This window comes from Sparus aurata, chromosome 1 (genome assembly GCF_900880675.1).
Source record: "Sparus aurata chromosome 1, fSpaAur1.1, whole genome shotgun sequence".
In the NCBI taxonomy this organism is placed as follows: Eukaryota; Metazoa; Chordata; class Actinopteri; order Spariformes; family Sparidae; genus Sparus; species Sparus aurata.
Window position 1 is genome coordinate 36,124,893 of NC_044187.1, and position 16,400 is coordinate 36,141,292.

The following is a 16,400-nucleotide window of genomic DNA, read 5'->3' on the forward strand; positions in this document are numbered from 1 at the left end:
CAAATGGTTTATTTGAAGGTGCCACCACAGGGCTGCTTAATCACTCCTCAGTATTTTTATTAAGAGTTCCATCAAGGTGCTGACATTAATCAGAAACACTTATTCCTGCTGGAATTACACTTCCTTGGATTTTTCCATTAGAGTGAAGAGCTCTCATTAGTTGTGTTGGCTGATGTTTGATAGACAGCGGAGATGGAAAGCAAGGACAGCCTGTCATTTGCTAATTTTGTTGTGTTGTTTGTTGTCGATTTACACTAGATGGCAGCTTTACACAATTCATGAAGCATGATGAAATGCATCAGGCGTGTGTGTTTTACACTTTTGATATTGTCAAAAGACTGCAGGTGTGCAGGTGGTCCTGACTGAGCTGGAGTTACCTCTGTACGTGTGAGATGATAGCTAGGCCTATAGGCATAGGCATTATTATTCTAACAGGCTTTTTTATTGCCCAAGTATCACTTTTATAAAGTGTGACGTTCAAAGTACATACAAGAACAAACTACAAATGTATTTCAAAATTGCCAAAAAAAATGCCGTTGAACTTGTTAGTGTGTTTTTAATCAAGTATTACAGTGATGTCAGCTGTTGTGTGGGAACAGTATGAGCTCTCTGAAGAGGATTATTCGCTCGTCAAATTCCGCTGATGAAAAGCCAAAAGCTCCATCCAGGACTCAGCAGCGTTAGTGTAAGTGCACACACCTGTGTGCTGCCGGCTGCCTCTTCCGCTGTGGTCGTCTGGTGATGAGTGGAGGACTTCATTAAAACAACTACACACACTCACTCGTGTCTGCGACTGAAGAGGAGAGTGCGTATCACTCTTCGGAGGAGGAGGAGGAGGAGGGGGAGGAAGGTGTATCAGTGGGGGACAGACAGCAGTCATCAGTCGGATAAACAGACTTCCGTCAAAGCCGTGGTGAATACCGGTCAGCACCTTGCCATGGGCAATAATGTATCCGGTCTATCGATGCTGCAGAGAGGGCAACAGCAGGGATTTCACAGACTGCGAAACTCTCACAAAGGTCAGTAATCACAAACACACCACAAACGTCATGAAGCTCCTATGATTTAAGAATGTGTGTAGAATAGTAGTGAACACACTCAGTGCAGAGGCTGAACATGAAGACGTGTTGGGCTCCTGCTGCCCCTGTATGCGCTGTGTGCAGGTGCTGAAGAACAGCTCCAGTCTCCGGCTGCAGGAGGCGGGCCTGCCGCTTGCTTGGTGGAAGATGCTGGCTGGGGCATGTAGACTAGGTGTGATCTGATCTGCAGTCAGTGACAGCTTGTCAAAAGGCGGTTAACTGTTAGGGAAGTTGGTGGCTAGATAACAGTGTGTGTCAGCCTAAAGAGTGACTTAGATATAGATATTTGTTTATCGAACTTTGCGTACAGAGTTTATATAGTACGCTATGTGATTCCACCTGCTGTTATTACCATATTGTTGCTCCTCTTGTATTGTTGAGGATATTTTAGTGGACTTGCTAAAAGGAGCCCTCTGCTTCAGGTGGTAAACAAGTGCCACCGGCAGGTTTGAAACCTTGGCAGTTAAAGACATACATGCCTGAGGTCAGTTCTGGTGCACGAGCTACAAATAATGTGTAATGATAAAATGTCAATGAAAAGACTAACAAGTAGGTTGCCATACAAGCCTCCCGCTCATAATTCCTCACACAGTGCAGAGTCAAGGTGTTGGATTACCCAGCCAGTGAGAGTTAAGTGTAGCTGAGCATGGTTAGATAAGTATTGATTCCCCTTGATATGACTGGGGCAACCATTGGCTATAGATCCCTTTTACAGCAGACATGTTGACTTGTTAAAGCAGGAATAGCATAGGTGTGACCAACAATGTTAACAATGGCTCCAATCTATTTAGTGTCCCAGTAAGTCCTGTCAGTGAGTGAGCATGCACAATGCAGTAGAACAGTCCTTGAACTCACCTAAGCTCACCTAAATAGAAACCAGAACAAACAAATCTACGTCACTGAATGAAAAAACTTTTTTATTTTCAGTCAGTGGCGTAGATTTGTTGGTCCAGGTGTGTTTGATGGCATTTTGAGGTATGTCTGTCTGCTTTGTGGCCTGATTGGGCCATGCGAGTCCACAACCCTACTTAAAACAGCCTCTTTTAAAACAACCTGATGAAGGTCTTAGTACCAAAACATTGTTGTCAATAAACTTTATTTCAACTGAAGTGGATAGTGTGCTGGAGACTTTTTCCTGATTAAACTATTCAAGTGACATATTAGTACCAGAATAGGACACAGAGGTGAGGTTGGTTTAGCAGATACTGTTTCCAAGGTTGAGAGTGAGCTGTGAAGATGTCCCTAATAGTATGGTCCATTGTTTGCTGTGTAAGAAAGTTCCAGTATTATCTGTTGAACAATTACCCAATAGATATATGAGGTTTCCAGCACTCATCTAGAATCTTCTTGTCTGTTGCTAATATATATACTGTATATAAAAAAGCTTTTATTAGGCAAATATAGAGGAAGCTTGTTGACAAGTGAGCGTTGCCAAGCTGTGAGATGCCAACCTCCTTTATTGACTAGATAATATAATTATTACCAAGTTTTACTCATGAATTTGTTGAATCAAAAGTTAAAAAATGAAATTTCTTTGTACAGCCAAACTTATTATTCTCACATCACCACTGTAAATCACTCTCCAGGAGCCTCTGGACAGAGTTACATGTGTATATCAATCATGTATAGCACAAACACACACACTTTGAAAAGTAGCTTTCATCGGTATTATCACGGCTAATACATACATGTATGATATAGAACACGAATTTGCTCTTTCACATCCTCTGTCTCTATCTACAGGCTGTTCAGAGCACACAGCTATTTTCACATCTCAGTAATACAGCGTAGAACAAGTGAGTCAGACGAAGAGATGCAAGGCGATGCATGAGAGAAGAGGGACCATTATTCAGCCAGGTTTCCTTGACAACCACACATAACATGTGCAACAGTTCCCATGGTGATGGTTTCCAGTGTGCGTTATCAGCGCGAGATGATGGCTGATTGGGATGAGGGCCAGACAACGTCACTGACAGCCGTTCAGTAATGAAAGGACAGGGATGTGCTTGCGCTGCTCTGCATCCCAGTTTATTAGGCTGGCGTTCAGACAGCACACAGTGATTGGTTGGATATTGAACAGAGATATCTGCAGATCGAAGCTCAACTTAGGACACGATGAATGCACTCAGTCACTATGCAGTTTATATTCCCTACCAATGTACACACACACACACACACACACACACACACACCTACACAACACACACACACACACACACCTACACACACACACACATCCCAAAGACACACTCACTTCTTTAGTACAGACTTTCATTTGTTTTCAGCAGGATTAATGGCCTTCTCTGAGTTCTGCTGACTCAGCTTTACAGTGATGACTTTCCATACTTTGTCAGAGCAATCTTCATCTCATTTCTTACATTACCACAAAAGGCTATTGAAATACTGTGTAATACTTGTACTATAGGCAGCTCTTTCATTTGTCTTTAATGTCTTCTTGTCTGCTGTTGTAATGGAAAAAGATAAATGAATTAATTCTTGGATAGAGTAGAGCTCACATTAGAGGTAGGTAATATCAATTAAATTGTGTTTTTTAGAGAAGAATTAATTGTTTAGCTGCCAAAGTAGTGAAAAATTGCAAAACCTAGTTTTGTTTCAACTTCTGAAATGAGAGGACTTTTCCATGCATTTCTCACACACAAATGCTGTGATGTATATTTCAGTCACTATTTACTAGCATTGATATTTTTTATTACATTCAATCGCACACACTTAAATTTGTCATTGCCAACAGCTCTAAAAGAGTTTTTTGTTAATAGGCTGCTGAAAATGTCTGGCCCATCTAAATTTCCTGATTTTAATATCTGGTGCAAATGAATTTCTTATTGAATAACCTACATACATACATGAAAAATCAGGGCATTCCATCACATTCTTGCTAAAATATAATATCCAATAATGTCATAAAGAGGAGTGAGAAACAATGGATCAGTGTCTCCTCAAACACATTCATAGTGAATACTGACTTGGTTGCTAAGGAAAAGTGATAGAAATAGTATAAAGGATAGAAAACAGGGTTCATTGTTGGCCAACAATAGTGTTGCGAATGTTATCAAGTTTAGCCAATGTGAAAACAATGATTTTGTTGCTATAGCTTTTGAATTGCCATTTTGTTCCCTCTTCAGTAACATATTCATGTATGGGCCAGTATGCTAATATAAATCTATGATCCTGTAAATGCCACTGAGCACAGCTGGTCAGCTGTGACAGGGAGATATTGGGACAGTATTTAGACCAGAGCCATCTCCAGGGATGCTGCATTACCAAACCCATATGAACACGGTGTGGAGTGGCAGCTTCTGGCACAAACATGATGTTAGGAAGTACAAGCTGCTCTGTCTTCACAATAGGTGCATGCAAGAAGACAAGAAAACCTGACACACACTACTGACATGTAGTCTGATAATGTGTGAGTCTCCCTGGGAAGACAATACAATGCCAGACAAAGGCAGAGGTAGACATGAGAAATGCAAATGCAATACTGAACAAGATGTAAAGTGATTCCCCCTGGGTAAACAGCAGATCAGTTCCAGGGCATTTCTCTATCTTTTTGAGGGATGAACCCCACCTTACATGACAAAGTCCTGCCTGAATAAAGTCAATTAAATCTTTAACACCTGCAAACTGTGAAAGCAAAGCCAACATTTCTCGTAGCATAGGTTCTATGAATAGCGTATAGCTAATTTTTAAACATGTATTCAAAGAGGAAAATGAGTTTGTAATTCCTCAGTGACGCTTTAACAGTGAGAGAGAGGGAGAGTAAACCATCCACTTTGAATGCTTGTGAGTGGCAGTTGCAACACTTGGAGGTCAAATGTGTTCAGTTGCTTTTCATCCTGATTATCTCACAGCTCCTATGACAGGGCAGACAATGAGTTTGTGGAAAGTGTTTTATAGGCTGCCATGGTTTGCTTCATTGAGTTTTGACACAGCCCATTTAGACAGATACCGGAGTGAGGAGTTAAACAGGCTGACTGAGCTGTACATCATCACTTTTTCATTAGAGCCAACTGACTCCAGCTCTGTTCATTCCCCTACACGATACTACTACGAGGGCACCACAAGGGCATGCTGTTAACTCATACACACTTGACAAGTTCACATACTGCACAGCATATATTAGTGTGTAATGGAGGTCATTTCTTCATTACTGAACCAAAGATAAAGTCAATTTTGTTTATATAGCGCAAAATCACAAATCACATCATCAAATTGCTTTAAAGAGCTTTGCATCCTTAGAGCATACAACCCTGTCTGTCCTTAGACCCGCCATCTTGGAACAACCACCCGAACAAAACTTTAGATGAGTGATTTCAGATGTACCAGTGAACTGACACAACTTCCTGTCTGTAAAATGTGGATGACAAAGCCTCACTCAGTTGCTGTTTTCAACCTGTTCTGCTTATCACGACTCCCCGTTTCCACATATACCTCAGTTACTATAGTGACAGGGCTGATGTGAACTCTATTTTATTTTTAACCATCTGCGTCAGCAATGGCTGGTATTGTTTCACCTTGTGAGTCTCGAGACACCTATTGTAGCAGTTTTGAGCACTTTGCCAGGAGTTTATATGTCTTTCTGTATGTCCGTCTGTCTGCTGACATATTTTTGTGAGCACTATAGCATTACAACCGTCTATGATTCAGTCACAAAACTTAACAGATGTTAAGTCAAAATAAGGCTGAGTTCAAAGATCAGTGTGGTTCAGGCAAAGGAGTTGAAATTGGGGGCATGTAACCCCAACTTTACACCGCTGGCCCACATTTGTGTGTCTGGACACAGCTATTGTAGCAGGAACTGTCACAAAAGCAGTTTTGAGTAATTTGTCAGGTGTTTATATGTCTGTCTGTCTGTGGACACATTTTGTGAAGCTGATGCAGTCATGAAAAAATGTGTGGTTCAAATAAACATGAAGACTCAGTGAGTAGTCATGGGTCAGAATATGAATTTGTTGACTGGCATCACAGTTGGTCCCTAGCTTTTTATATAACAAAATGCAACTTGTTGCTTGTGATGTTAGCATTGCATTTGGCTTAAAGCTGCACAAATCAGTATGTTTACATTAACAAAGGAAATTACTACATGGAATGTGAAAGTGGTCACTCGTAGTGATGAACCTGCACAGTGTTATCACCCAACTGCAAGTAGCCCACAAACGCTGCTCTCAAGCTTTCCAATTGCAGTTTCTAGTCGTAACTGTCACACAATGCATGAAGGATGAGTAGAACAAGACCAGGATAATTACTCCGCTGCTAACATGTCTCACCTCTATTTACCTGTGTTGCCTTATGTATTTGTAGTGGTTCCTTAAAGGAGCTAGTAACAGTATATGTTGGGGCTACCAGGTGCCCCCCTTATCTGGGGACAATCCTGTAGGTGGCCTGCCCCAGGAAATGTCCCTGTATTTAACTGTCTGTTTTTTTAACTGTAAAAGATTTATATGTTGCAAGAAAGACCAAGCAGTGGAGACCTACCACTGTCTCAATTATGTTGTGCTTGTTTTTTACCAATAGATGGAGCAGCTCTCTATAGCAGCTTCAATTCACTCCACGCCTTCTACGAACTACTTGCCTGTACTAGTTCTAGAGAAAACTGTGTCGGGAAAATTCAGGCAAGTGTCAAGTGATTCCACAAATGTTTTTTTTTTTTAAGGCCAGGCAGACCGAGGAGGAAGACCTGACAGGAAGGAGAGTTAAGGCAATAGAGAAGGAAAGGTAAAGATATTATTACAGAACATGCCAAAGAGCAAAGAGAGAGAAGGAAGAATGAGAAGAAGAATAAAATATATGTTCAACAGTTCTGTCTTGTTTCTGTGATTTAACTGTTTTCTCTGTTTATAACAGTGTGCCTGTTAGAGAGTGGTGTAATGTTACAAAGCTAATTTACTCAGTCCTAACCAAACCTTAACCTACTGACCTTCCGTACAACTTTTATCAGTTAGTGTGGTGTTTTTAGCTAGCTCTGCTGCACCCAAATGATCATGAAATATGGTAGTCCATCTCTAGTACATTAGCTACATAAGTAAAACTATGTTTTTGTTGTTGCTAAGATTCCTTAAGGAAATTAAAAACATTGACGTCTGCAGAAAGTAATGGTCTTCAGAGTTTAGTTGTAATAGGAAGTTGTTAGTCATATGAACTGTGGACAAGGCCTAATCAGAACTAAGTGCACTTATTATTTGAAGAGGAGTCTTTAAACAGAATTGCACTGTATTTGTTTAGTAATTACAGAACTGTAGACCACAATTCAAGCACTGCCAAGTGTAGAACAAAACACACTAATAATATAACTGAGGAAATAGTGAGAAGGCATTTCCACCATGTTCTCCTCTTCTTGCTGTAGCACTGACCCCTCTGTGTTTCTTTATGTGACAGCTGACCTCACTTATGCAATGTAGCCCCAACAGTACAGCTGCCTGCCTGCGGTGTTTTTGTATCATCTTTAACACCTGCCTAAATAAGAAACACAAATACAGAGAGGTGATAGAGGCACATTGCTACTCCTGAGGATTGGAGCACCTCGGGCACTGTAATGCAGCATTCACACTTTGTAAACATTTGTCAAAAAAAAAAGACTGCCTGCATTTTATTGTTACCCAGACAGTTTCCTGTGCTATATGAGCTCACCAGGTTAGACGATGTGTCATACTTATATAAGACAATGGAAAGGCACGGAGCTATCACAAATTGTTATTAATGCTTTTTGAAATTGCATAAGAGTGCCACTGTGACAAAAATGCATTGTTTTGCTCTGGGAAATACAACAATCTGTTATATTATAATGTATCCATGTCATGTATTGTCAGAAACATTTGATTAATGTGATGATATTATGCATTTGTATACCTAAAACAGTGACCTAGTGAAAAATGGATCTATGAATTGGCTCTATAGGTGCTTTTGTTACTTTGGTGATTTTTATACTTCTTTCCCTGCCTTTCCTCTACGATAACCCGGACAGAATTATGGCACTATGGCCCCTTGTAACTGTTAACCTGAACATTATATTGCCTGCTTTTATGCACAGTGACAGTTGTGTGTTTAATGGCACTTTATGGTGATGTGAGGACAAGCAGCTTGTCTTGTGTACTCAGTGGAATTGTTAACAGCTTGAATCATGAACATGTGCCTTTTGTACATGTACATTGAGTTCTGTGAATCCCAGGAAGCTCATAATAACTAAGATATGATATGTTAAATTTAGGTCAAGGATTCATAAAAGTTTTTAGAATGGTGTAAAACCACCCCATGTAATGACATGAATGGGGTGAATGTTTTTCAAGGATTGTGATGAATTACAAAGATACAGAGGTCAGCGACAATCACATTGTCATGATTTTCAAAGTGCACATTCTAAGCATTCAAGGCTTCAGGTTCAGTGATAATGTTCTGTGGGAATGAATCCATTAACGTCCGACTCTTTGTCTTCTTTGGAGACATTTTCTGAATAAAATTGAACTGGGTTTTTTTGACACAATTTGCTTGTGAAGCTATGATACAAATCATTTTATTGATCATCACATGTTTAAGGTTTTGCCCAAGAAAGGTTTGACAAACAACCAATATGGGAAGCTACTTTGGGGCTATCTTGAACCCCAAAGGTTTAATTTGCAACACTGATCGTATACTCTTGTGCGTTTTATTTATTTTTTATCGGCTCATAGCAGCTCAAGCATGATTACACTTTTTGTCAAGTTAAGGGCACTCACTCTTGATTAAGGTCAGGGACGTTCTCCTTAGGGCCCAGACACACCAAACCAATCAAAGAACTAGTGGCAACAAAGGCTGGCTCTTGTGTCATCTCTCATCACCTTTGTCGAGACTACAGCGAAAAGCTAATTGTATGAGAGGAAACGACTGTAACTAAAACCATAACATTTTGTCATAAACCTGTAAAAAAACAATTTTTGGCAACTTGAGGACAGCTCAGGAATAAACCCAATGCTGTGATAGTAATCCATTTTAAATGAATATATCGCAAACGTGTTAACAAAGAAGTTGTGCAGACAGGAAACATCAGCACTGACTCTGAGTCATGTTTCAAACAAGTCCAATATTGACTTTCTTCCAATAACTCTTAGTATAAAACAATTTTATAGCTCTTTAGCAGCGAAATGTTTCACTTTCTTTACCAGCTAGATGTGAACTTTACTTGTTTGCCATTTGTTGCTTGGCTGGTATTGTACAGTTGGTTTTTTAAAACTGTTTTGCTACTTGCTGCTCATTTCAATGGCTGACGAGAGTGGTGAGTGTGCAACAAATCAGTTAAATTGTGTGCTAAAAACCAAAACAGGGATTAAATAAAAGCATTAAACATGTTAACATGGTGTATATTCTTAAATTAATTTGTGATCACTCAAAATACCACAGAAGAAAGGGGTGAATACACAGTGCCCAGACAGCGGGAGGAATGGGGGGTCAATAGGGGCCCACATCTCAATTTTGGATCAAGGCTAACTAGCAAGCAAGTTAGGTGTGTGTGGCACTGGTAATAGCGTTATCCATGTCTGATCAAAGTTTGCTACTGAACAAGGATCAATACAACGAACAGGTATTTTGTGGTTGGAAAACTGACTGACCTGGAGAAGCCAATACCTTGTCTTAATGTGACCTAATGCTTAAATTGTTAAACATAAGAAAGACAGAAAGAAAATTGGTCTTCTTTCAAACACATTTTTATTCTACATGGCACCAGATCAAAAGGATATCAAGCACACAGTTTTGATTGCACAGTTAAAACAGAGAAGAAGTTGGAACAGAAGTCAGAAATGTGGGAGTAGATGTTGGCAAATTACGAGTCAATCAGGATGTTGACTGATGCCTAGTCATCATGTTGCCATGATAACATTGGCAACATGATGACAGGAAGGTGATTATTTTTTGTATTTAAAAGGATGAATAACACTTCATTTAAACATGATTCTACATGTTGTTTCAAACTGCAGAACAGCAACATTTGATTATGATGTGATCATTTTAAAACAGAAAATACTTTTGTGAAAATGGCATCTACATATCATCTGCAGATGAGTTTCCAGTGTGTACAGATGCAATTAAGTTATAATTACTAAGGTATTTGTTCATTCCATGATAGGGAGCAATGGATTTTGGTGTGGATCACTGCATACAGTCATAGTTTCTTCAGAAAAAACACACAGTAGTCTATTACTTGATGTAAGGTTTTAGCTAAGCTTGGCTTTTAACTGGCTACATTTTAAGTTTAGTTAATTATGGGTAAATGTTCTCATTGTTAGACTAAAATCCAGCAAAAAGAGTCTAAACAAAGAGTTTAGAAAAAGTCCAGTGTAGTTAGGTGAGGACATTTTGTAAATAGCTCAGGGAGAGTTTTTAATCTTAAAAAGTCTTCTTCAAAAAAATAGGTGCTGACCTATAAAAGTGCAATTTGTCAAAAATGGCCAGATTTCAAAGGTATCTCCAAAACTATAGGGCAGCATAACCACCAACTGCTGTTCAGTATACTGTGTTTGCTATAGTTATCTTTTGCTGTAGTGACTAGCTGCTGTTAGCAGGTAGCTCAGTTAGCTGAGTGGCCCTAGCTGACCGGAGTCTGACAGATCATGGGAGGAGTCACCAAAGGCAACAGGGCTCAGCTCAACCAGGCCGAGCCACACGGCTGGACACCAGACTGGGGCTGAACACGGCCTCTGAGATGAACAGTGTATATAGTCAGAGTACTCGCTCATCTTACTGAGTTATTTTGACCACACCAGAATTAACTGCGGACGAAATGAAGATTGTTGTGGTGGGATTTATCATATGTTTTACCATGAGTTAACAAGGTGGTCTTAGTTCAGTAAAAGCGAGGATCTAGAATTCAGAAGGTGTGTGGGTGTACTAATCTGTTTAGTGAAAAAAAAAAAATAATAATAATTATCTAAAAAACATCCCAAATTACAATTCTGGCCTTATTATACATGTTGCCCCTTTAATAATCAAGGATGTCTTATATTTGGGCTAACATGGTATTTGGTAAGTGTAATATTAACATAACAGATGGGAATGATGGGCAAAAATATGAATATTTGACCCAGGTTGTAATAAAGTGAACTTTTTTACGTAATGATTATAATCAAGCTTTAAAGGGTTGAACTAAATGTGGACCCAAACGAAGACACACACAACAAAAGGAAACATAAGGCGTAATAACAAAACATAAGATACAGAATCATGACAGATTATTACATATTTTGGTGGCTGAGGTGGGTGTTGCCATACAGGTAGGAAAATCCAAAGGAATTAAAATCCCTGAAATTACGCCTTTTTTTTATAAAGTTATTGGTGTGTGAATCAGTCTTGCATGTTGACACAGTGAAGCTCTTTACTCCAATTATGTTAACATGGTAATTACGTACTTGTATGATTTTCTGACTATAATCCAACCAAAGCATGTGGCTGCCATTCAGACACACAGCCAACACTTTAAAATCATTATACACACACATGCGCACACACAAAGAGGGATCTCCCCTCCAGCCTGCTTCTCTATGGAGTCTCGGTCGTGTTTCTGATGGGATAATCTCTGCGTTGTTCTACGGCCCATGTGAGGAAGGGATTACATATTTATTTGGGGAGTTTTCATCCTGCCTTTACCATCTGTCACCAGTAGTGTGGCCATGGGATATTTACAAGAGCTTTACAGTGGAGTGCTAGGATAAGAGTGAGTGTGAGAGAGATTGTGACTGTGCATGAGTGAGAGAGAAAGAGGAAGTCAGGAGTGGGAGCCACCAACGGTATTGCCTGCTTGAAAAACAGGCCATGGCCCAGCTATAAATCACCTGCACTTTCACTATTACCCAAAATCCCCCTTAACGGGCTTTCCACTGGAGACAAGCTGTGTCGTCTGGGACTTTTCCATGCTCTCTGTTGGGAGAGAGAAGTCCCTCCAAATATCCTCTTTTCAGTCCCAGGGTGATTAAGAGCCAACTCAGCAGTGACATCATAATCCACATCCCTGTCGCTTACATTATGGTTGCAATTTGATGGGTGGTCTGGCTTACTTAGCCAGTCCTGCCTGCTAAGAGAAGGGGAGTGGGGGTCAAAACAAGTGATATCATACAAGACACTACAAGGGTGTTCCTTACTTACATGAAATTCAAAACGAAAAAGTGTGCTTCAGTGATTTTAAAGTTGTAATTTGGGGGGTTTGAATATAATAAACTCCATGTTTGAGACTATCAACCTTTACAAAAGAAAATGTATTTTACTGCGAACTCAGAGCCTCAGGAAGTTCTTTTTTTCTCGATGTTTTAGACTTGCATAGTAATTTTTGTTGACATGTGACCTTTCCTAAGGTAGTTAGAGCCATTTATTATAATATTATCCTAAGTAATTTTCAGGGAAAAGGTGTAGTCTTTTATTTCAATTACTGACCTTCTAGAAGATTCACTGAACATGAACACCAAAAGTAGTTTGGCTACAACTGTTGTGTGAGCTGAAAAACTCTGCTTTACATGGGTTTTGAAAGCACACTTAGGATTGATGGTTAAAAAGTGATTACACTTTTACTACAATAGCTATTTTAGCCGCTGTCTAGGACTTTGAGGGTAAATGGTTAGCATTTTTTCAGGAATATCCATTGATTGTATGCTCTTTAATATAATCTCTAAATAGTAATATTCATCAATTGCACCGACTGTAAAGAAAAATAGTGGACAGAGCCACAGAGACGTCACCCATAGGTTTTTCAATGGCCAAAATGAAGCCCAATTTGGTCTTACAGCCGTGGCCATCTTGGCAGTAACTGACTGCGCCTTACTCCTGGCTAATCAAAAATGGGCAAAGAGGTGGCGCGTGGGTGGAGCTGAAGTGGGCCTTGCTAGTTAAGAATTCACACATCCAGCAAACAGAGTTTAACATTACCATTCATTTGGAGTGAAGAAAAAAAAAAAGGATGAATGAAGAAGAGTCTGGTTCCTAAGCTGCTAATGCTCCACTATATTCACTAGCTATCTAACATGCTACCTGCTGAACATACTAATGTCTGAGTCCTTTGAATAATGACTATTCTATCCCGTTACTTTGATTCAGTTTTTGGAATGCAAACACAGAGGTGTAGAATTGCGTATGGTACGTTTGAACGTGTCTCAAACGATGGCTGAAATGTCCAAACCAATATTAAGGTTGAAGGAAAAACAATGCGCCTCATGCGGCACACAAATGGTTAAATCCTTTCCCACTTCCGCACCGCCTCTCAAATACATCTTTGGGACAGGTCTGTTTTTTGATTGGCTCAGCTCCCTGTAGGCTGTCAAAGTTGTTGGCTTTGCCAGTGTTGACGAGAGGAGGTCCACACTGTTCTCGCGCAACACATGTCCGAGGATGACGGGCAAGAAAAAAAAGGTGGAAGACATTATAAACTATTTCACCAAACAAAGTGGAAGTCACCTGAGGAAAATAGTCCCCCCTCATAGGCTCCCGCTATTGAATGCAAAACATTGTTTCCTGCCGTTTCCTCACTCTTAATGGCGATTGATTTGTTCCTTTGTCAGGTGACAGAAGAAGCAACACAGCCGTCCCCTTTAGTTAATTTAATTTTAGGTGTTAGCTAGTTGTAATATTAAAAGTAGGCCTAGTGAATACTACTGATCTTCTTCGAGATCTGAGTCGAGTTCAGGGGCCTATTTGATCAAGTAGAAATCCTTCTGAGGCTTTTGTTAGTCATCCCTGTAGCATCGTCAGAGATGGAGCGAAGTAGACTTAAAACATGGCTCAGAACCAGGCATGTTGTTAGACCTGGGCATTCGGGGCTATTGCCCAGGATGTTTTGGGAATAACCCCGGATCTCTGTGCCTTAAAAAAAAATAAATAAATAAAATATAATTGTCTAATGATGAAAATAGCCCCCGACGTGGCCAGCAGCCGCAAATGCAACATTGCCACCAGCCCAAATTGCACAGAAGTTGACCTGACGTTCCTCAGTCAGAATAATTTGTTGCAAATTCAACATCAGTGTTATTCTTTCCCCCTCTATGCATCACTGATATTACCAGAGCCCGTCTGTTAGCCTACTGTTCGGTACCATTGCAGCGTTTATAGTAGTTAGTTATTATGGATATACGGAGGTTCTTTGGGGAAAAAAAAGCTGCAGCCAGAGCAAGAACAGGTGAAGAGTGAGACATCATCTCCTCCAACCTCTGAGGAGGAGCAGGGATAGCTTGCTTGCACAGATTCAGCAACCCGCCGTGAATTCAACCTCTATATTATATTGACACATGCGTCTACACTGCATGTGTTAATTATTCTGATTTTAATTTCTAATTTTGCCCGCTGTGGTAAATCAAATCGGAAATGTGGTCGTGGGTGTAGTCTGGGTGTGTAGTCTCTGGTAAATGACGATTCTTGTCTCTAAATACCCTACAAAGCCTACTGTAGGCCTCATGCAGATAGCGAAGAATTTATAGGGAATGTTCTACCTGCTCTAATAGCCTATGCACACAGCACAGGTCTTATTATAGGCTGTAATATCTTTAACGTAAACATTACTCAGTAGGCCTATAGTGAGGGTAAATTAGCTTTATTTGAGATTAAAATATGACGATAAAGACCCCAACGATTGGCCTTCCTTTCCTTCTCAAACTGCATTCAAATTGCATCTTCAACAGTCCAATTTTCAAAATTTCCCGGGGATTCCCCAAACCCCCTTTAAAAAAAGACTCTACCTACGGGTAGTGATGCCGGTAACACGTTACTCTAATCTGACCACTTTTTTCAGCAACAAGTAAATTAACGCGTTAATATTTCCAAACCAGTAATCTGATTAAAATTACGTATTCAAGTCACTACGCATTACTTTTAATTTTGTCATTTTCCTGTGTAAAGATATATATTTTGGCTTTCTTCTTGCGTCTTGGGGAGTGATGTCAAGTATGTGACAAGTCACATTTTTCAGCATGAGGACAACTCACGTGTAACACCACGCAGCAACACACATTTCTAGCTGGAAATACAGCCCTCATTTTGAGTTCGTGTCAGCTAAAGATGAGCACATTAAGGTTCGTTGTACACTCTGTGCTGGCTGTACTTTTTAAACTTTCTAAAGCCCCGGATGTTTTGCACTCCTAGCGACGCCCCTGCTCAGAACCACAATGACACAGATGAGGTTGAACCATGCTGCTGTGTGCAATGTCCACCAAGAGAGAAGTTGGATAATATTGACATTAAGCAGATATGCCAGCAGTTCATGGGTGTTAATGAGAGGCGTCGCCATTTGTTTTGCTCTATTATATGAGAGCAAGGCAGTAGATGTTGGGCTATTTGGATTGAAGGTGTGATAGCAGTGTATAGGAGTGTATATTGGGATTTATGCCCAAAAAATAGAAAAAAAAAAAGAAAAAAAAGACTAAGGCACTCTGTGGTAGATCCGTTAAATGTTATGTAAATATAAGGAGCAGGCAGACAACGTTTGATTGTCAGTAGTAGTTAAAGCTAGGGTCTACAATCCTGGAGAGCTAGCAAGAGAGCTAGCAAGATTTGAAAGTGGCACCTCCTCTAAATTCCACCCCCGTCAGTGCTCCGTCCATCCAAAGCCACTCCCCCACAAACTTGAACGCGCATCTGTTAGTGGGACTCAGCAGGGAGAAGGAGATGCCGGAGCAAGACGCAGCAATTCAGCTGAATTTAGCACGGAGCAGACAGGAAGTCAAGCGCCAAAATAAAAACTACATCCGGTTACTTTTCAAAATAAAACGCTCCGTGTTGACACTAGCACACGTCGTAAGGCCAGCTGTCTACCATACTGCGCCGTTGCAGACTCAAACCGCAACCGGTGGGGATTGCCGGAAGGCGGAGCAAAACCGGATCGGAGCCGCAACTCAGCGGACCCCTATTCAGTGGAAATTGGGCCGACTCATTAGCCATTCTCATGGCTAAAAACAACACACGAAGAAGCTAACGTTAGCATTGGGCTAATACGAGCTACAAACGTAGCCAAGTTGGCAAACCTCACATATTTCATGAAAATAACAAATCCCCCTGAAACAAAACAAATAATTACCTGTCCAACAGAAAGAGAGCAACCTCTGCATCACTTTTCAAGCCCTTCTCATGCCCCAGTTGTCTCCACCGCTCAAACGCCGCACCGATGTTGACTCAGTCCGACTTCTTTCTTTATCCAGAGCCTTTTTCGTCGCAGCCTTTTCTGCCTCAGGCTTTCTTTTCCTTGCCTTTTTAGCGGGGTGAGCTGTTACAAGTAACGCTGGCTGCATTTTCTCTGCCATTGTAACCAAATGAACATCTTCTCCTGCAACTCGTATTTCTGCAGAGGAGTGTGCTGAATATGTCCGG

General features: G+C 40.5%; 1 protein-coding gene across 1 annotated transcript in view; it reads left to right on the top strand.

The window, feature by feature from the left end:
• Nucleotides 1-599: 599 nt before the first annotated feature.
• Nucleotides 600-16,400, top strand: part of neurl1aa (neuralized E3 ubiquitin protein ligase 1Aa) — an 82,356-nt gene continuing 66,555 nt past the window's right edge. The window contains exon 1 of the mRNA XM_030429670.1: nt 600-1,019. Within this exon, the coding sequence (XP_030285530.1) occupies nt 938-1,019 (82 nt within the window). The 5' untranslated portion in view covers nt 600-937. The remainder of the gene's footprint in view (nt 1,020-16,400) is intronic.